The 21,840-nt window shown below is 36.1% G+C and overlaps 1 protein-coding gene across 1 annotated transcript; it reads right to left on the bottom strand.

The window, feature by feature from the left end:
* Positions 1 to 2,160: 2,160 nt before the first annotated feature.
* On the bottom strand, positions 2,161 to 4,306 carry LOC125221135 (putative F-box/FBD/LRR-repeat protein At1g78760). Its single transcript, XM_089065292.1, has 4 exons — positions 4,260 to 4,306; positions 3,236 to 4,121; positions 3,016 to 3,153; positions 2,161 to 2,581 (listed from the first exon to the last, which is right to left on the bottom strand). The coding sequence occupies exons 1-4, from the start codon at positions 4,304 to 4,306 to the stop codon at positions 2,204 to 2,206; spliced, it is 1,449 nt and encodes a 482-aa protein (XP_088921418.1). The 3' UTR covers positions 2,161 to 2,203.
* Positions 4,307 to 21,840: the final 17,534 nt, after the last annotated feature.

Here is a 21,840-nt window from a genome sequence, read left to right as displayed (position 1 = left end):
TGTAACGTATAGCATTAAATTTGAACCGTTTCAGCCATTAAGAAAATATTGATATCATCTTAAGTAACATGTCATAGCTAATTTATTGCAAATCAAATCAATCACAAGTGCACATTACATCGCATGTAATTTTGTAGTTATAGTATATCTTGAGCGTGTGTAGTTGTGGAAGCACGGAATCAAACATGTCTATAATGCCACCGGTGTTCCTAATATAAAACAACATCTCCAGGCTGTGTGCAGACTGAATCCAGAGTTGAGTAAGATAAGGTACACCGACTAGCTCGAAACGACAATATGGTCTACCTAGACCGGCATACTTGATGCATACGATGTTCGAATCAGGAACAACAACTGAAAAGAGGCTAGGGCACTGGCTGATTTCTAGGCATTTGAATACCGGCAGCAACATCCCACCAACCTCCAGAGACGAAAGCATATTCCCACACCGGGACAGTGACAGTTGCTCGAGGAGACTACAGTTCCCCAACAAACATGCCACAGCCGCATCACTCACATTCATACAATGCAAACTAAGCTTCTCCAATAGCTTCAGATTGTCGGGAAAATTCCCTTTATGGTATGGGAAATAGTAACACTCTTCCGGGAGTATCAAATCAAGACTCTCAACCTTTCTACTCACAGCGGAGTTAACCCAATAATTGATACATCCACTGATAGATAAAGGTAAATCGAATGCCACTCTGAATCTGACAAGGTTAGTGGAGGATTTGGGGAGTATGGTGAATATGCGATCAACCCATCTAACGTAATCGCATCTTAACTTATTTAACTTGTTCATGTTATAAGTTCTCCGGTGTTATTGCAGTAGTACTGCTGTCGAATCGAGATCAAGATCTAGTTTGGGTAAGAAGATCATAAGTCCCTCCATCGAGAGCAAAGTAAGCTAGTCCTTATAACTTCTTTCTAGCTCAACGAAGATAATATTAACACTAATATATCATCGGGAAGCAAGCTAATTCGATCACCCTAAAAGTGAAAACTCTAACACTTGTCACCTATGTGTCTATTGATTTAATTAATTACAATGATTAAATATTGCTTACATAAACAATAATGATAATTAGAAAGATTTTTACCGTGTAGTCATCTTCGACTTCGAGTCGCCTCCGTAGCTTTTTCTCCATTGTTAGTTTACTCCTCAATCCTACCTTTAATTTATTTGTGTTGTGCATATGTTATAAAGTCGATCTGTAAAAAAAGATCAATACCAATTACCAAATTCAATGATTTTAAAATTGCTTCTCCCGAATCCGGAGCTGAGAAGATTGAGCTTACCGACGAGCAAGACGAAGAAATGATCAAGTCTGAAGTGGAGGGGAAGATCCCCTCATGTGCCCTATAATCGAAGCTGGGCAACTGAAACCGCACATGCTGCCGCCATATGCCGTGAGGCTTTGAAACGCATCACCGGAGGGTTTTGATTGCGAGTCGATTTTTGGACAGTGTTGAGAAATTCCAGTAGAAATCGTGCAGATCCGGGTGGGGACGAATGTGAGTTTACACTTCCGATGGCGACGACAGAGGGTTGTTTGGTAGGAAACGCCGACAGAGGGTGCAAAGCTATTTATGCCGGTGAGTATGAGTGGGTGGTTAGTGAGAGACGTCATGAAATATTAATGCTACATGTACGAGAAGAAAAAAATGTGATACACAATTTAGAACTAAGTCTGAAATTATTAGAGAAAACAAACAGAATTATATTTAAAATATAAAAGGAAAACGGTGGATGGCGATTGGCGTGTCATGTCGCCTACAAGTCGCGCACAATCCGTCGCCAAGCAGAACAAAACTCTCACATGATATACCAAACAATTAGAATATCAATTAGCAATAAATAAAATCGGGTATCCAGATTAAGTACACTTAATTAGAAAAAAAATAATCAAACAATTAACTATTTCAATTCTTGAGAAGTAATGTTTTCTTAATTTTAAACGAAACAAAATACATTAAAGTAGATAATTTTATGTGATGATATTTGTTCACACATTAATATGCCCGGTCACGATCTAAATGACATATTGTAAAAAAAAATCTACCGGCAGGTCATTAGCGGCGAAGCACATAGGAATGGCTAGAAAAATGATAATCATGCAACATTTATAATTTCAAAGTAATCAAGGGCCAAAATCTGGATAAAAATTTGATATTTTGAGGTATGAAATTCACAAATCCTAGTCTAAAGAATGTTAACTTTTATTCTTTTAGTAACATATCTAAGTTGATTCTTTGCAAGCTCTCTTGCAATTATTTCATCCTCCATTTGGTTTCGGGAAATGCGATCCCACGGCATATTCTGACGAAGCTCGAAAGATCGTGGATCCACGACTATCCTCTCTAGTGCAACACCGTGTCGCACCAACTGACTAATGATTTGAAGATGATTACGCACTCCATGATAGCCAAAAAACTCTACTTCCTTGATAAAATAAGTCTGTTTAACTTTCTTACTGCGGTTAATGTCCGAAACATCATAATCACTACCATTAATCAAGCAATCCCTTTTCAAACCCCACAACACATTATCTTTTGTATTGGTCTCATCTTGGCGTGACGCCTATAAAATCATTAATAAATAAAGTAATTCATCTTATTTATAATTATATAACCACATTGAGTAGATCAACAGATATAGGAAAGGAAAAATTTTTGAAAAAAAAAATGCCAATCCCCTAACTTTAAAAAAATTATTATTGTATCATAATTTTGATATTTTTCTTAATTATTTATGACAGAAATTGAGATGAAATTTAGTATGAAGTAGACCATTCTTTTATACACACAATAAAATAAAAGACCAGCATCTTTATTTCACTATCACTTCCACATCATACATAATTTTGACCATCAAATTTCCGCAATTAATGAAAATGTTAAAATTATGATATATATTTGTATTAGTTATGAAATTGATCTGAACTTAATTAAATTTTATTATTTTTTCGGCAATTTGAACTTAACAAAATGTTAACAAAATGAATAGCTAGTTACCTCTAGAACAAATCTTTGCAAGCAAGGTGCCACCTTAAACCATCTTATGATTGGCATGAGAGAACAATTGTCACTATAGCCACTCTGAACCACCACCACCAATTCCTTAAGTTTAGGCATCATCTTCTTCAAAGTGTCCTGCTTACAATATGTATATCATCTTAATTAGCATGTTATAGCTAATTTATTGAAAATCAAATCAATGACGAGTGTACATTACAAAGCAGGTAAGTTTGTAGTTGGAGTATATCTTGAGCGTGTGTAGTTGTGGAAGCACAGAATCAAACATGTGTATAATGCGTCTGATGTTCATAATATAATACAGCATCTCCTGCTCATGCGCGGTCTGAATCCAGAGCTGAGTAAGATGAGGAACACAGATGAGCTTGAAACGACAATGTGGTCTGCCCAGACCAGCGTACTTGATGCAAACAATGTTCGAATCACGAACAACAACTGAAGAGAGACTAGGGCACTGGCTGATTTCTAGGCATTTGAATACCGGCAACGTCCCACCAACCTTGAGAGACGAAAGCTTGCTTCCACACCGAGATAGAGACAGTTGCTCGAGGAGACTACAGTTCCCCAACAAAAACGCCACAGCCGCATCACTCACATTCACACAATGCAAACTCAGTTTCTTCAGCAGCTTCAGATTGTCAGGGAAATTCTCTTTATGGTATGGGAAATAGTAAAACTCTTCTGATGAGTAGGAGTAGGTATTCAAGATCAAATCAAGACTCTCAACCTTTCTACTCACAGCGGAGCTAACCCAATAATCGACAAATCCACTGAAAAGTGAAGGTAAATCGAATGCCACTCGGAATCTGACAAGGTTAGTAGAGGATTTGGGGAGTAGGGTGAATATGCGATCAACCCATCTAACATAATCGCATCTTAACCTGTTGATGTTATGACCTCTCCGGTGGTATTGTAATAGTATTGATGTCGAATCGAGATCGAGATCTAGTTCGGGTAAGAGAATCCACAAGTCCCTCCATCGAGAGCAAAGTACGCTAGTCTTTACAGACTCTTTAAAGCTCAACGAAGATAATATTAACAATAGTATATCATCGGGAAGCATGCTAATTCGATCAAGCTGAAAGTGAAAACTCAACACTATCACCAATGTGTCTATTGATTTAATTAATTACAATGGTTTTAAGTTCATAACATGTGACCTATGTGTTAAATATTGCTTACACAAACAACAATCAATAATGATAATTAGGGAGATTTTTACCGTGTCGTCATCTTTGACTTGTTGTCGCCTCCGTAGCCTTTTCGCCATTGTTAAGTTTTATCCTCAATCCTACCGTTTATTTATCATTTGTGTTGTGCATATATTATATAGTCGATCTGTAAAAAAGGATCAATACCAAATCTTTTTTGTTATCGATAGGTTCCAAAAAGAAATCTATAAGGTTAAATTAAATCTTCTTTATCTAAGGAGATATCTATTACCAAATCTTTTTTTTATTATTATTATTGATTGTTCATAAAAAATCTATATTTTTCTAAAGATATATCTATTATCTACGTGTATATCTAGAGTCCTATTATCCATAAATCGTACTTTCAAAGGTCTTTAACTATTGAACCATACCAAACTAGGATTTTTAGATCTAGTTTTTTATGGATGAGATACACAAATTTATAAATTATTTTTGCCTGCATCACCACCCTATTTTAATCATCCGAAGGTAAATAAGTCATACTAACATGTTACGAGGATTTAACTTCATTCTAGTAGGTTTTTACTTCATTCCAATATAATTATTACTTCATTTCAGTACGTAAATGCGGTTTCGCCGTCGCGTGCCATTCTTCTCTCTACTATCACCACCTCCACGGCGCTGATATGGTTTAATAAACACATGGAATAATGTAATAAATTATTTGAATGAAGTATGTGTAAAAGCATTTGAAGTCCTACTGGAATGAAGTAAACATCTTATCCAGTGAAGTAATAACGTTTCTGAATGAAGTAATAAACCCGCTTGAATGAATTGCATTTTTAAATGTTAATCAAGTAAAAACCTACGTCAATGAATATGAATGTTGAATCATTTCAAAAGCTACTGGAAGCAAGTAAAAACATGTTGTAGTTTCAAGGTATTACGTACGTAATGAAGTAATAAACATATACAATGAAGTAAAATGGGCTTGTAATGATGCCGAAAAAAATTTACACAACAACACATCTCATTAAAAAAACTAGATCTAATGGCTTAGATTTGATCTCCAGTTAGCTTTTTAAAATTGGTTCGACATTGATCACAACTCTGTATATCTATATCTATATTATTTATTGCAAGTATTTATTTTAATTCGATGAAACGCATACCTTGGGATTTGGGAACCGCAATATGTAAAAAGTCTACATAATTAAGAAATTAAACCTTCAAATATTTTCAGTGTATTATAGATAGTGTCGCCCTTTGCATACGACAAACCCGACATAGACACGTGCTTTTTGTTTGATGAAAATTTGTTTAGTTTAGACACTAAATTGAGGTATGTGATTGTTGTTTTTAACATCCTTAAATAAACTGGATGAAAGCTTCAATGTGGTAATCGATTTTGTTGGAATAATTAAGGAAATCAATTAATTGCTTTCCTTATTTCAACCCTCCCCCTTAAGTATTGAGTTAATCGACACTTAACTTGCACGATCTTTAGTTAGATAAATAGTTTATACTCGTATTTAAGAGTTTTTCAAGTTCCATTGACAGTTTATGCCCGTATTATTGAACTTCTTCAGTTCACATTGATAGTTTAGACTCGTATCAAAGAATTATTGAAAGTTTAGACTCGTTTCAAGGAGTTCTTCAATTTTTCTTCATTGAAAGTTTAGGCTCTTATCAAGGAGCTCTTCATTCATCATTGAAAGTTTAGACTCGTTTCATGGAGTTCTTCAATTTTTTGTTGATGGTTTTAACTCGTGTCAAGGAGCCAATCTAGACAGTTTTAACACGTGCCTGGGAGCTTGTTTAAACTAGGCATGCTTAATCGGTTCTTCAGTTCTCGGGTACCCGGAATCAGAACCGGAACCGACCGGATAATTGAGGAACCGGGAACCAGTTTACCGGTTCCGGTTCTAATGTTTCTAAAAAGTTCCGGTTCTAATGTTTCTAAAAAGTTCCGGTTCTAATGTTTCTAAAAAGTTCCGGTTCCGGTTCCATCCGGAACCGACCGGTTCTTACCCGGAACCGAATAATAAATCAATTTTAGATTTTTAATTTTAGATTCTAATAATATTATGAATGTCAAATATAAATATACTACATAACTATTCCTAATAAATAATAATACTATAGGATCTTAATCTTACGGTAAGTTTAATCCCTTTGGTTTGATTTGGATATTATTGTTGGTTTGATTTGGATATTGATAACATTGTTACTTGTTTTTTTGTTTTTAGTTTTTAGGTATCATTGATTTAGAATTTTGGATGTTGTCGTTGGTTTTGATTTAGTCGTTTGGATTGTTTGAATATTGTTGGAATGTTGGTTTTGGTTGTATACTAGTTATAGTATTTTGTTGTGTTGATTTTATTTTTTAGGTGTTATATTTTTTAGGTATTTATTGAATTAATACTTTTAGGAATTGAAATATTGGATGATAAATATTACTATTATCTTGTTGATTTGTATGTTTGTGTGTTTATTTGAATTTTTAGGTATTAACTACTATATTTTTAGATGTTGAATTATTTAAAAAAATTTAAAACGAAAACTATAAATCGGATCCGGTTCGTAACCGGAATCGGCCGGTTCTTACCCGGTCGGTTCCGAACCGGAACCGGACGGATCCGGTTCCGGTTCTAGGATTCATGAAAATTTGTAACCGGGTACCCGGTTAAACCAGACTGGATAGAACCAGAACCGGCCGGTTAAGCAGCCCTAGTTTAAACAGTTTTTACTCATATTTATGAGCTATCTTAAATAGTTTTATCTCATATCAAGGAGCCATCTTTGACAGTTTTAACTCATATCAAGGAGTCATCTTAGATAGTTTTATCTTATATCTAGGAGCCATCTTAGATAGTTTTAATTCGTATCCAGGAGCCATCTTTGACAGTTTTTATTCATATCAAGGAGCCATCTTTGACAATTTTAGCTCGTATCTAGGAGCCATCAGACAGTTTTAACTCATGTCGAGGAGCTAATCTAGACAGTTTTTACTCTTGTCGAGGAGCTAATCTAGACAGTTTTTGCTCGTATCTAGGAGCCATCTTTGACCATTCTCGGTCCATTCCAAACTCAAACTATGAGCTCATTATTTTCATTTCTTTTATTTCTTGAGCCTAATTACCACTAGGCCCAAATTTACTTCTCGGTGACCACTTCGGGCACCAAACTTCCTCCAACAGTGTGGCGGTCTCTCTCTCTCCTCAGTGGATGATCATCACTCTTTCTCGAGGACCTTCTGACCTCAACACCGATTACTTGATGAAACTTCACCAGTATTCACCTATTACTTCTCGCCCTCTTGGCGACTCCATCTCTTCAGACAGGGTATTGTTTCTCCTCCTCTTCCGGATAATTCTTCGACTGCTTTACCTTTCCGAGTTGTCTTGCTACCAATCTTTTATGCGGTTGTGTCTGGGATTCAGCTCTTTTCCAGCGGTATTCTCTCCACTAGTGGTTCTAGTTTGAAGACGAGTCATCCGGTTGGTCAATATCTCGCCCTCTCAGTCGGATAATTCGTCGTCTTTTCCTTTGGTCTCATAACCTTGTCTCAGGCCATTCCGGCAATATCAAATCGGTTTTCTTTGGCCTTCACGACCACCATAGATTTGGAGAGGAGTTGTTCGGTTGTTCGGTCGCATTCTTCCTCTCCCCTTCGGCCGGACAAACCGTGAACTCCTTCTTATCTTGATTGTTGTTATTTTCTCTTCGATCTCTTCGACTGCAGTCAGCCTTCTTCTCCGGGCATGGCAACTCCTCCTTCTGATGAGCCGCCTCCTTCTGGTTTCTCGGTACTGTGGGTGGAACTATCCGGCTGTGGTACTACTCTCCCCCTCAGCCGGATGGTTCATTAAACAGGGTTGATCTCGTTGGTGCTGCAACACACAATCGCCTCTTCTCTTAGCAATATTTCACATCCACGGTCTCCTCCCATCGGCGTTTGTCTTTCCAGACGGTCTGCTCGTTCCTTTTCGAAAAATAAAATAGTTCTTTGGGCTGAAAATATAGGGAAGTCTTGACCCAATTTCGATATCTGAATTTATTGGGAGGGGTTTAATATTAAATCATACCCAAGTTTTAAATTAAGCTTCAATTAGTATTTTTATATAGTTTTGCGGGAGTAAAATTCATAGTAAAGTACGGAGTTCTAATTTAGTCGAAGCCCGAAAATAATAGAAGAAGTAACATCAAATAATATATGAGTTTTGGAAATTTCCTAAGTAAAATAAGAAAAGAGAATTAATTATGAGGCTTGCATTCCTATTAAAGTTTAAGAATTTCTTGAAGTCTAATTAGTATATTATATTATATTTTGATGTTTTCAAAAAGGTTATCTCCGCAGTAAGTTCGGAGCGAGAAATTCAAGTTAAGGAAATTAAACAAACGAGGTGAGCTTTCTTATTCTAAAAATACAAATTATATTTTGTGAAAACTCGAACCCATGTTCGTGATTTGATATTGTCTTGCCATAAATGTTTTGTGTATGATGCCTATCTGTTGGCTAAGGCCAAGTGAATTATGAATGATGATATATAAGTCGAATTCGGGTCCCAGTGAGAGTGGTGTCCCCGCTCGGACTAGTGTACACGGGATATCTCTGACCGTGAACGGACGGCGGAGAAGGTGACCGTGGAAGGTGGCCACCATCCCGGCACAAGGATACCTCTGACCTGTTAGGCAGAGAAGGTGACCGTGTGAGAACACTATCTCAGCGGCACAAGGATACCTCTGACCTGTTGGGCATAGAAGGTGACCGTATGAGAATACCATCTCAGCGGCGCAAGACGATCAGATATGGCTAAGTACAGAAAAATGGCCCAATGTGAATATTTTTAGTAAGCTCAGGTCTTTCAATAAAACCCCTGAGTGTTACTGTGATGATGGCTTGACAATATTTTCAAATGTATATGTGTATTTTTCGGCAATATGTTCACTGAGTACTTTTGTACTCAGCCCTGCATATATTTCTAAATATGCAGGTTAAGCAGTGATGACGAGGGGCGATGTTGAGCAGAGATGGCGAATGTATTTCATTTGGATAAATGCTTGGATGCATCGTGTCTCCATACATGGTGTCATTCTCTCTTGATTCTTCCGCTGCAATGAAATAACGAGCTTATGTTCTTTTGTATTACGCACTCTGATATATTTTCCATGTTATCTCAAGTGATATCATTCAAATTACAATTTTGTCGAGATTCCCCTTTCTTTCTCGCTTCTTTAATCCCCCCTTTAGTCGCGATAAACCGCGTTTCCTATCCTTAGCAAAGTGCGGTTATGACATCTATGGACTTAATTAATTAATTTCTTATTAACTCTAAGATTGGACTCAACATGAAACGCTTATTTATTATTCATAGAGTGGTCAAACTCTAACTAGCTAGGTTCCAAATAATAAAGCCTTGTTTCGCGCTCCTCTTGAGAACATTATCAAACGAGACTCACTTCGCGCACGATTCAACATAATAGCAATCTTAGCACCGCTAGATTTAATCACCACTACCCAATATATCAGGATCATTGGGTTATGAAAAACCCGCACCATTTGATAAGTCAAAGTAATGCATAATCAATACCGTATGCTCAATGCTAACCTACATTGATTAAGAAACAAATATTTATCAAGACCTCGCCTTTCAGTAGATAGCTCAAGGACAAGTCTTGCTGTTAGATCCGTTCAGTGCTATACCACACCAATATCATCTTATTTCAGTAAGGCTTAGAAATATGCGGACTGACATTGCAACCTTTCTCGTTGGATAGTCTAATTCCAACTAGGTTGTGAAATTCTTCTTTTTCTTTGTTTAGAACTGACCGTGTTACCTTAAAGTGGACGCCGCCCACAACCGGTCTACTAAAACAAAGACTTAGACTTTGTTAAGTTAACTTATACATTTAAACATGCATTAACATCCATTAAATGTAAAACATAACAATCATTATGACAAAAATAATCTGTTTTATTCCTTGGAAAATAAAATAAGAGTTTTACAGTATACAATCATTCGAAACGTGATTTCTAGTATACAAACTCTAACAATCTTCCACTTATACTCAAAACACTTTCGAGTATACCAAAAAAATGTGCTAAACGTCTAATTCTCCCACTTATACTGAAAGCGGATTGAGGTCTTGAATTAGTCGAACTCTCATTCCTTCAACATGGCTCTCATACGGTGTGACCGCCAATGCCTTCGTGAAAGGATATGTTAGGTTGTTTTCTGACTCAATCTTGGCCACTTGTATGTCTCCTCTCTGCACTATATCTCGAATGATATGATACTTCCTTTCTATATGCTTGCTCGCTTTATGAGCCCGTGGCTCCCTCGAATTTGCCACAACACCAGAATTGTTACAATAAATGGTGATGCTCTTGGGCATATTCGTAACCACACCTAAGTCCAAAAGGAAGTTCTTAAGCCATACAACCTCTTTTGCAGCCTCCGAAGCGGTCACATATTCGGCTTCCATGGTAGAGTCTGCAATGCATTTCTGCTTTACACTCTTCCAAATTACAGCTCCACCTCCTAAGGTAAACACATATCCGGAAGTTGATTTTCTCGATTCTACATCATCTTGAAAATCTGAATCTGTATATCCTAAAGGACAGAGCTCGGCTGCATTGTAAACTAGAACATAGTCCTTAGTCCGATTAAGGTACTTGAGTATGTTCTTTACGGCAGTCCAATGTTCTTGGCCGGGATTTGATTGATATCTTGCTACCATGCCAACAACAAAGCAGATATTAGGTCTAGTACAAAGCATAACATACATGAGACTACCAACAGCCGAGGCATATGGTATTCTTCTCATCTCTGCTATCTCAGATGCTGTCTTAGGACACATCTCTTGAGATAAATGGATGTCATGTCTAAAAGGTAAAAAACCTTTCTTGGCATCTTGTATGCTAAAGCGTCTAAGTACTGTATCGATGTAAGATTCTTGGGATAAGCACTTTAAACGGGAGTCTTGAGGAGACCATCTACATGGAACAACTCGAATGCTATGTAGTAAAGGGCATGGCCCCAAGCAAGCATCTAGATCATGGAACCAATGTTTTGATAAAATTGTTCAAAAGTTTGGATTCGAAAAGTGCCCCAATGAAAGCTGCGTGTATAAGAAGGTTGAAAATGAAATGTTGTGTTCTTAGTTTTGTATGTACATGACATTCTTCTAATTGGAAACAATAAAAAGATATTGTTATCAGTACGAACTTGGTTGTCCAGCCAGTTCGAGATGAAAGATATGGGTGATGCGGGACACATTCTCGGTATCAAGGTTCTTCGGAACCTATCTCGGACTCTATAGAATTCATAAGCTTTTGATCCTCTAGGGTAACCTATAAAAACACATACCTTCGTCCTAGATTCCAGCTTAGTTGGATCCTTTTCCAATACATGGGCTGGACACCCCCACACTCTGAGATGTTCCAGATTGGGCTTTCGCCCAGTGCACAACTCATATGAGGTAGTAGGAACTGATTTAGAAGGTAAGTTGTCTAATACATAGCTTGATGATAGCAAAGCATGCCCCCAAAACGAAATAGGTAACCGTGCATAACTCATCATCGATCGGACCGTGTTTAACAAAGTCCTATTCCTTCTTTCAGATACGCTATTCTGCTGGGGTGTGCCCGGCGCAGTCAGGTGGGATTGAATTTCCGACGCTGATAAGTAGTCCAAAAACTCAACACTTAGGTACTCGCCTCCGCGATCAGTTCGCAGGCATTTGATACTCTTGCCATGACGCGTCTCTACTTTAGCCTTAAACTCCTTGAACTTGTCAAAAGTTTCAGACTTGTAGCGCATTAAGTAGACATATCCAATTTTCGAGAAGTCATCAATGAAGGTGACGAAATATCGAAAATCTTCCATTGCCTCGGTTGACATTGGTCCACACACATCAGTATGAACGAGCTCAAGTACTTCTTTGGCCCAATTACCCTTTGACCTAAAAGGTCTCTTGGTCATCTTTCCTTCCAAACAAGATTCACACTTTGAAAATGGTTCCTTCTCAAGACCTTTAATAAGATCTTGAACAGCCATCGCGTGATTCCTGTTGGGGCTACCGCAGCGGAAGACGCGGAAAACAAACAGGTCCTTGACCGGATCTATGTAGGTGATTATGCATTCGATTCCAATTTCATGCAATTAACATAGATCTACAGATTACACATCAAATAAACACATAATCATGCATATTTGATGTAGATTCGATTGTTACCTCATAATCCGATATTGGATTGACGTTGCTAGCTGCACCACCCGGAGATCCTTGGTTTATCGACCACGAATCTTCTGTACTATTCCCTTGTCCTTGATTCTCCATCCGTGTGGGCGGATCTTAGATAATCAATTAAATAACTTTGAATGGATCTAGGGAAACCCAATACAAACACGATATTGTCTAGATCTAATCCTATGAATTAGGATAGATCAAGAACAATAATCAAAACCCTAATTCTCCCACGTGCTAGGCACGAAAATTGAGACAAGTGAGAGAGAAGAGGGAGGCGGCGATTTGCCTCATAGGGTTAGGATTTTGAGTGCCTTGGTTTGTCTGCTAGGGTTTCCATTTCATTCATTATTTATAGTGGACTTAATGGGCTAGTAAGGGGATCCATGGAATGATTTAAGTGTTGGGCTCACCCATTAGATAAATTACTAATTAAATCAAATGACCCATGATTTAATATATTATCAATGGAATATTATTTTATTCCACTAAAGAATAATATTGCACTCCCACTTAAATCACCAAATTACAAATAACTTGGGTCCATTTTATTTTATAATATTTCCCGCGTTTAAGATTATCTTGATCCGTCAATTTAAATCTTTTGTCTGCTATGTGACTAGAATTAAATTAATTCTCCAAAGAGTTTTTCTAGTTTGAAACTTTATTTATTATTCATGGAATAAATTCCAAGTGCGCAGATTTATGAATAATAAATTCCTCTTTCAAACACCTCATTGGGGATCACCCTTTTAGGGATTTAATCATACCATACTGGGCACGCGAATTCTATGAAATAATATTCCAATACCTTCAGGTTATTCAATTACTACTACCCAAGATCATGAACTTGAGTTACGTACAAACTCTCACATATTGTTAAGTCAAAGTGGCGTTTGATTGAATAAACAATATTGATATTAATATCATAGACTAGAAAATACTAAACTTTCTGAAATATATTCTTTCAGTAGATAGCAATAAAGAATACATTTCGGATTAGATCCTTTCAGTGCTTTACCACACCGGTGTTACTAATCTCTTCTTAGGTAAGAGAGAATTATCACAAACACCGCAACCGTTCCAATAGGTAGCCAAAGCCTATCTAGGTTGTGAATACGTTTTTCTTCTTACTAGATCTGGCCAAGTCCCCTACTGGAAAACTCATGAGGAGATTCATCGAATTTCCCTACTTGACCTTCTTAGTAAAAAGCCTTAGATTTGTTTATTATATTTCAATAATAAACCATTATATTATATTATTTATTCTCATAAATAGGTAAACAAGTGGACGTGGCGTTTCTCGTATACATGCACAAGCTGACTGTACAAAGGCATGTACGCTCGAAGCATCTTTTAGTATACAAACTCCAACAATTCCTTCTTTCATTGGCATGACCAAGTCTAAGGTGCCATAAGTACGTTTCGTTCATTGAAATTGAAGTTTCTTTTCTTTTCTTAGAAATTTTCGATGTTACATGGAGTTCTGATTGTTTTCCAGGATACCACGACAGATATAAGAAGCATCTTTCTTAATAACACAATTGTCATTAAAAGAAATCGAATATTCATTAAAAGACAATTTAGAAACTGAAATTAAATTTCTTCTAAAAGAAGGTATCAACAAAACATTCTTTAAAATAAAAAATCTATCACTAGAAAAACGTAAATAAACGTCTCCCACTACAACGGCCGCCACTTTAGTAGCGTCGCCCAGCTGGACTTCGATCTCACGATCATTCAACCATCTTGTAACCTGCATTAAGTCAGGATCAAAACATATATGATCAGTTGCTCCAGTATCAATAACCCACGTATGAGTAGATATCGAAGCCAAACATGACTCGACTACTAGAGCTTGGTGCATACATGTAGCCTTGCCCTTTTTAGGACAGTCTGGCTTCCAATGACCTTTTTCTCCACACTTGAAGCATTTTTCAGTAGGCTTCTTATCAGCCTTCTTCTTCTTCTTTCCCTTAGCATTCTTAGCTGCCACTGGGTTCGGTGCCTTTCTCTTTCCTGCGCGAGGCTTAGAGCCAGAGGAATTAGGCGCCAAACTCAGCATAGCTACTTTAGCTTGAACCATAAGGTCCTCCGCCGACTGAAGTTCAGTCAGCAGCTCAGCCAAAGTGTAATCCCGTTTGTTCATCTCGAAATTGAGCTTGAACTGTTGGAATCTAGGGGGAAGACTCTGAAGGATTATGGTGATCTGGGACTCGGCATCGATTGTCCCGCCCAAAACCTCAATCTGGTTGAGGTGGCTCATCATCTCGAGGACATGTTGCCTCAAAGATGTGTTTTCCTTCATAGTCTTCGTCATGATACTCCGAAAGGCTTGAGACTTAGCCGTTCGATTCTGAGCACCAAAAAGATTCGCAAGATTATTCATAATCTCGGCGGCAGTTGCCATGGCGGAATGCTGATGCTTGAGCACTGAAGACATAGATGCCAACATATAGCACTTAGCCATCTCATTCGCCTTATGCCTCCGTTTATGAGCATTCTGCACTCCCACCGATGCATTAGCAGTGGGAACTGCAGGTTGTGGAGTAGTGAGCACAAACTTGTACTCTTCAGCTGTGAGAACGATATCCAAATTTTGTTTCCATTTTATGTAATTTTGGCCCTCGAGTTTGTTTTCTTTGAGAATTGTAGAAAGAGGATTAAAAGACATCTTGATGGATTTTATTGCACTGCAAACAGAAAAATTTACTATTTGTCATAAACTTATGTAAGGAAATTGAGTAGATTAACCATAAAACTTTTCAAAATCTTACAACAGCAAAATTAGTAAATTCTATCCTCCAACGGATGTTAATACGCATTAAAATTTTGACAATTTTTACTGGTCACAACACCGACGAATAGTCCAGAGACCACAAGACATGGCATGGCCGCCTAATGTTGCCTAAGCATGACCATCAGATTTAGCATTACAGAATTTTATTTCTACAACACACTCTCATGACAATGTTTATGTGCTGATAACAAAACCAAGCTATCTCATAAATTCTGATTGAACCCTGAAACTTGCAATTCCTTAGGATTATCGTCCCCACAACGTGGGTGGCGATAATATAGGGAACCACTTTCTAGTTCATTCTATTTATTATGTGAGAAGCCCGCCCTTATGAACTTACTGTTTTCGTAGGATTATTGTCCCTACAAGGCAGGTGGCAATAATATTAGAAAATCAGCTTCACAAAATTTGGCAGTCCAACCGATAGAGACCATATATAAACTTTAAGTTCATAATTATCGTTTAGATATTTTGGGTTATGGTTTTTCATTAATTATCCTTACTACAAGATATATCTAAAATAAAGAATATTATTTAATTGACTACAAGTTCATAATTATCGTTTAGATTAAGACTAATTAAATTTTGTTGGTATTTAATTGACTGAATAACTAAATCTTTTATTATCTATTAGTATCTTAGTTTGGAAATTAATTAATTCTAGAATTCAATTCTTATTCATGTCTTACTACAACATATATCTAAAATAAAGAATATTATTTAAATCTTAATTAGACATGAAAAATTAAATTCATATTTAATTCCTTGTTCAAGATTAGGAAGAAAATAATTATATTATTTAATGTAATCTTACATATCTATCCTAATTAGGATTCTAGATATATAATATTTAGGAAACTATTAAATTATTATTATCTATATCACCTAGGATATAAAATATTCCATAGATATAGAAAATAATCAAAATATTCCTAAAATCTAGGGAAATCTTCCCTAAATATTTTATTTGCATTAAATAATATTATTTTAATGATATCTATCAATTTAGAAATTAAATAATCATTAAAATATTCCTTCATCGTTATCTCATCGTACGAGGTTTGCACGAATGATGAACGATAAAATTCCGGCGAGTTCGTAGCCGGAATCCGGCGCATGTTGCGTCTCGCGCAACACCTTGGCTCGTGGACACGGCACGTCGGGTACCAATGGGTACCGCGACCTCTCGGCCATGCGCCGCGTCGCTCTCGGCTAGGCGCGCCTCGGCCAAGACTTCCGCCTGGGTTCGGGTTCGGCGGCTGGCGTCTCGGTGGTTCTCAGACGAACCACCACGCCCCGCCCGAAAACATGTCGATCTTGACATGGGCGCCGCCTAGGGTTTGCAGTCTCGGTTGGCGGCGCGCACGAGCCCACGCTCGTCTGCGCGTCGCCCCGTCACCGTCGACCTTCGGCTCCCACTGCTTCGACTACCTTACCTCCGATAATGCGTAGTACGATCCGTCTCGGCGCGAGCGCCGACGGATCTCACGTCTCGTATAATCGAATAATTCAAGTTCTTTTGATTCGAATTTTCTTGAGTTCATCATGCATAATATAAAATAATATAAAATAAGAACATGCTTCGTAATCAAATAAGACATGCATACATGAATTTCGCGAAATTTAAATCCAAATAATCAGCGAAAGCGGAAGCGTTCGTGAACTGGCTCTGAATTTAAGACATGCATACATAAGAACTGGCTTTGATACCAATTGATGGGGCTGGCAGCGGAAGCGTTCGTGAAATTAAATCGAACAAATAAATCACATAAATCAGATCTATTTAGGAGATTATTTCGACAAAATCTATTCGCGTAATTCTCACATATATCATGCTCATAACTTGAATTAATCATGCTTTAAGTGTAATTAAACCTAAAACATGCTGTTCTACGGAGCAGGAATAATACCTTATTAATTCTCCAAAGAATTGACGATGGCTAGCAGCTTCTCTACGTGACGCTTTGAATGCTGAATCACGGATCTTCTCTCTGGTTCCGGAACTGTATTCCAATATCAGTGTGGGCTGATCTCACTGGAGTACTAGGACTTAAATAAAGAAGACAGAAAAACTACTCCACCGAGGAGAAGGAAATTCGACCAGCTCAATATATGAGAGGGGCGAAATTTTCAAAAATTTTAAGAATAAAAATTGTGATTATTCTGTCTCCTTTATTCTCCTATATATATTAAGTTCCTTTTGGGCACAGACAGGGATCTATGGAAGGTTTGGGATATGGGCTCATCCAATTTACTTTTTACTAATTAAATTGAACCCAAAATTTAATATAAGCTTTAATTGGAATATTACGAGCAGCCACTACAGAAGTAATATTGAACTCTCCCCATCCAAATCCTAAATTATAAGTAATCCAGGTTTCCGTTTTAACTTTTATTTCTCGCGCTTAATATAGAAATGTCCATTAATTAATTAATGTCTGCTATGAACTTAATTAATTAATTTTTTATTAATTCCAAGAGTGGACTCAACATGAAACGTTGATTTATTATTCATAGAGTGATCAAACTCCACTAACTGGGTTCCGAATAATAAAGCCTTGTTTCGCGCTCCTCTTGAGAACATTATCAAACGCGCACGATTCAACATAATAGCAATCCTAGCACCGCTAGATATTAATCACCACTACCCAATATATCAGGATCATTGGGTTACGAAAAACCCGCACCATTTGATAAGTCAAAGTAATGCATAATCAATACCGTATGCTCAATGCTAACCTACATTGATTAAGAAACAAATATATATCAAGACCTCGCCTTTCAGTAGATAGCTCAAGGACAAGTCTTGCTGTTAGATCCGTTCAGTGTTATACCACACCAATGTCATCTTATTTCAGTAAGGCTCAGAAATATGCGGACTGACATTGCAACCTTTCTCGTTGGATAGTCTAATTCCAACTAGGTTGTGAAATTCTTCTTTTTCTTTGTTTAGGACTGACCGTGTTACCTTAAAGTGGACGCCGCCCACAACCGGTCTACTAAAACAAAGACTTAGACTTTGTTAAGTTAACTTATACATTTAAACATGCATTAACATCCATTAAATGTAAAACATAACTATCATTATGACAAAAATAATCTGTTTTATTCCTTGGAAAATAAAATAAGGGTTTTACAGTATTTAATCACTCGAAACGTGATTTCTAGTATACAAACTCTAACACATAGACTACTAAACCCCAGAGTTTTGTGTGTATTAACAAACACAAATATGCATAACAAATTCAATGTTATTCGAATATTATTATTTGAACGTCCGCTCATTATTCAACATTCCACATATTATACAACTGCTTTATTGCACAAAGATACTGATACTAATCACTCAATAATAGAATAAAATAATATGCATCTAAATAGGCATCTAAAACTTTAGTAACATACTAACATCGCAACTAACTATTAGCAACGAATTTGTAACAAGCTCAATTCGCCAATATGTAATAATTTTTAAAAAAATCACAAATTGGTATTCTGATACTAAGTTCAAGTTACACATTATTGTTACAATTATTTGCTTTCTAATCCAGTTACAACAAAATGATTACAACAAACCAACAAATTATCAAATAAACTAATTAATTTGTAAACAAAAATAATATAGTAATTGATAACTAATAATGTATTTTTTCAAAAAAACATGAAGTCTAATACTGTTACGAGTTTAAATTATAACGATGTTCAAAAAAAAATATCTATCTTCTAATTTTGTAGAATCATCACGACTAGACGAAGAATTAGAGTGACTCGAGTGTTAGGACTACATATATTGGTCGATCCTCTCTTTTATAGTCTTCACTTCTTGTATTGTGCCATGAACGATTCATACACACTGCCACCGACAGGAACACCTTTTTCTGCCGCCTATTTATCAAAAGATAATAAGACTAACATTACTACAAATGATAAATCTGCTATGAGAATTTTTATATATATCACACTTACCAACTTCGGAGCTTTTGCAGCGGAAGATGATGAACCTCCATAATTCATATTGTATCCAGTGTCAGGTCCATCAGGCGCGGTATATCTGGCCTTCCTCGCGATAGTTGCTTTTGCTATAACCTCTGGTTTCTTCCAATACTCAACCAATCCATCCCACGTCTCTGCAAGCACATAATCTGGCCTTCCTTGCTTCTTAAAATTCATTTTCTTAAAGTGTGCAATGAATAAAGAGAATTGAATTCTGGCTCTTTTCTCCCAAAGTATTCGCACTTCAGACTCCCAAGAATCAGGCTAAAAGCATGTTTTCTGTAGAAAAAAAATATTAAAATATTATTTTCAAGTATAATAAAACAATACTTACTTGAAAGGGAGTAGGCTTGTTCTTCTCGAAAATCCTAATGAATGGGGAGTCCTTCAATTGTTGTGAAAAGGAAGGGAGAAAAAAAAATGGTGTGAGACTGTGAGAGTGATTACCTTTGGCGGAACTTGAAAATTCAGGAGAAAGAATTGAAAGTAGTGTCTCCTCCTCTCTGGCCTCTATCTTGATTCTCTCTACTTCTTTTATGATTGTGAAAAGCGAAAAGAATAATGTGTGTGCGTGTGTGTGAGTGAGGGAGGCGGAACTAATTAGGGTACAAAACCGTGTTTTGGAGCGTGAGTGATTTAGGGAAGTAATTGTTGATTGATTTAAATTGATTGGTTCTATTTAGAGAATTATTCTGCAGATTTGCTATAGAAGCGTGAGAAGGAAGAAGATCTCTGCGCTGAAAATAAAAAATAATTAGGAGTCTTTGGCTGAAGACATCCCTCTTGGCTCACCTTGATTGGATTTAATTTTATTAATATGGACACTTTATTTTATTTTGTTTAGGCCTATAATACTTTGCTATTTTTCTAATTTTCTTCTCTATTTTTATCAGCTAATAGTAAATATTTTCTTCTGCAAAATACGTTTTTCACTAGCTTCTAAATTATTTTATATTATTTTTGTATTTATCTGTTTTTAGTTTAATGCAGACAATATTTTTTTAATACACTTTTATTTCCACCGGCAAATATTATTATAAGTATATTACATTAATCACTTCTCTTCCTTACAATAGTTTATTACTCCCTCCGTCCCGGCTAAGATGACACATTGCTTAGCCGGCACGAGGTTTTAGGAGTTATTGATTAAAGTGTTTAATTGGAGAGAGAGAATGTAAGTGTAAGTATTAAAGTAGAGAGATAAAGAAAGATGAATATTTTAATAGGAGTGAGAAAAAGTGGTTGAGTGTATTAATTGGAGAGAGAAAGTTACCAAAAAAGGAAATGTGTCATCTTAGTTGGGACAAACTAAAAAGGAAAACGTGTCATCTTAAGCGGAACGGAGGGAGTAAAAGATTTTAGTTTATTTAGTGATTATATTATATTTAATTTTTATTAATTCAATGCAACAAGATAAGGACATTTTTTAATGCTAATTTGTGTGTCTAATTATATCACCAATGCTTCATAAAGCTTCACAAAATAGAAAGAATAAAGAAAGAGAACTCATAATTAACTAATACTTCCCTCCGTCTCACCTCAAATGATTAATTGCCTTTCGGCTCGTGTTTGGGGAAAACGATATAAATAGTTAAAGCGGAGAGAAAATAAAGTAAGTAAGAGAATAATGTATATACGACTCTCTTCTATATTATTATCTCTATTGCTTTACTTTCTCTGTACTTTAACTATTTATTATCATTTTTGCAAAACAACGGCACAAAAAATCAATCAATTGAGCTAGGACGAAGGGAGTATTAATAGATTTTATAATATAAATTTTATTAGAGATGAGAGAAATGTCTTATGACTATTACAAATGATTGATTTCTCTTGGAGACTGGATTTTAGAAAATTATATTCAATTAAATAAGAGAAAATAAAAGTAGTAGAGATAAAGAGAGAATAAAATAATTAAAAGAGAGTAATGTTTTTTTTTTTTTTTGAAATATCAAAATCAATCATTGGTGATTAGACAGACATAAAAGGGAAATCAATCATTTGTATACTCTCATGATTGAAAATGTCTTCTTCTTCTTCTTATTAATATTTTGTAATTTACATTAAAATTAACGAACATAATAACAATATAAGTCAGAGTTATTATTAATTGCTCTCTCCGTCCCATTAAAAATTAAACGTTTTCCTTTTTGAATTGTGCCATTAAAAATGTAACGTTTCCTAAAATATAAATAACATTATTTGTACTTTTCTTTCTCTTACTTTACTCTTTCTTTTTTAAAACTCACAAAACAACACTACATAAAATTTCATGTCAAAAAGCAAACGTTTCATATTTATTTGGACGGAGGGAGTAATATTTTGCAACTTTCTGTTAAAATAATTATTATCAGTTGAATTTTTTGTTGTTAATTAGTCGCAGATCATTCACCGTTGCTAATGTGTTGGTAATTTATTACCAACGACATTTGTCTGTTGCTACTTACCAGTGAAAATTAGTCTGCTATAGTTCCGTTGGTAATAAATTGCCAACGATATTTGTTTGTTGCTACTTACTAGTGAATATCAATCTGCTGCAATATTGTTAGTAATTTATTACTAGCAACATTTGTTCGGTGGTACTTACCGGTGAAAATTAGTTTG

The sequence above is a fragment of the Salvia hispanica genome, chromosome 1 (assembly GCF_029641045.1).
Source record: "Salvia hispanica isolate PSC_SH4W2 chromosome 1, Shi_PSC_v1, whole genome shotgun sequence".
Taxonomy (NCBI): Eukaryota; Viridiplantae; Streptophyta; class Magnoliopsida; order Lamiales; family Lamiaceae; genus Salvia; species Salvia hispanica.
The sequence above is the reverse complement of the archived record's forward strand: the minus strand, read 5'-3'. Positions and strand labels throughout refer to the sequence as shown.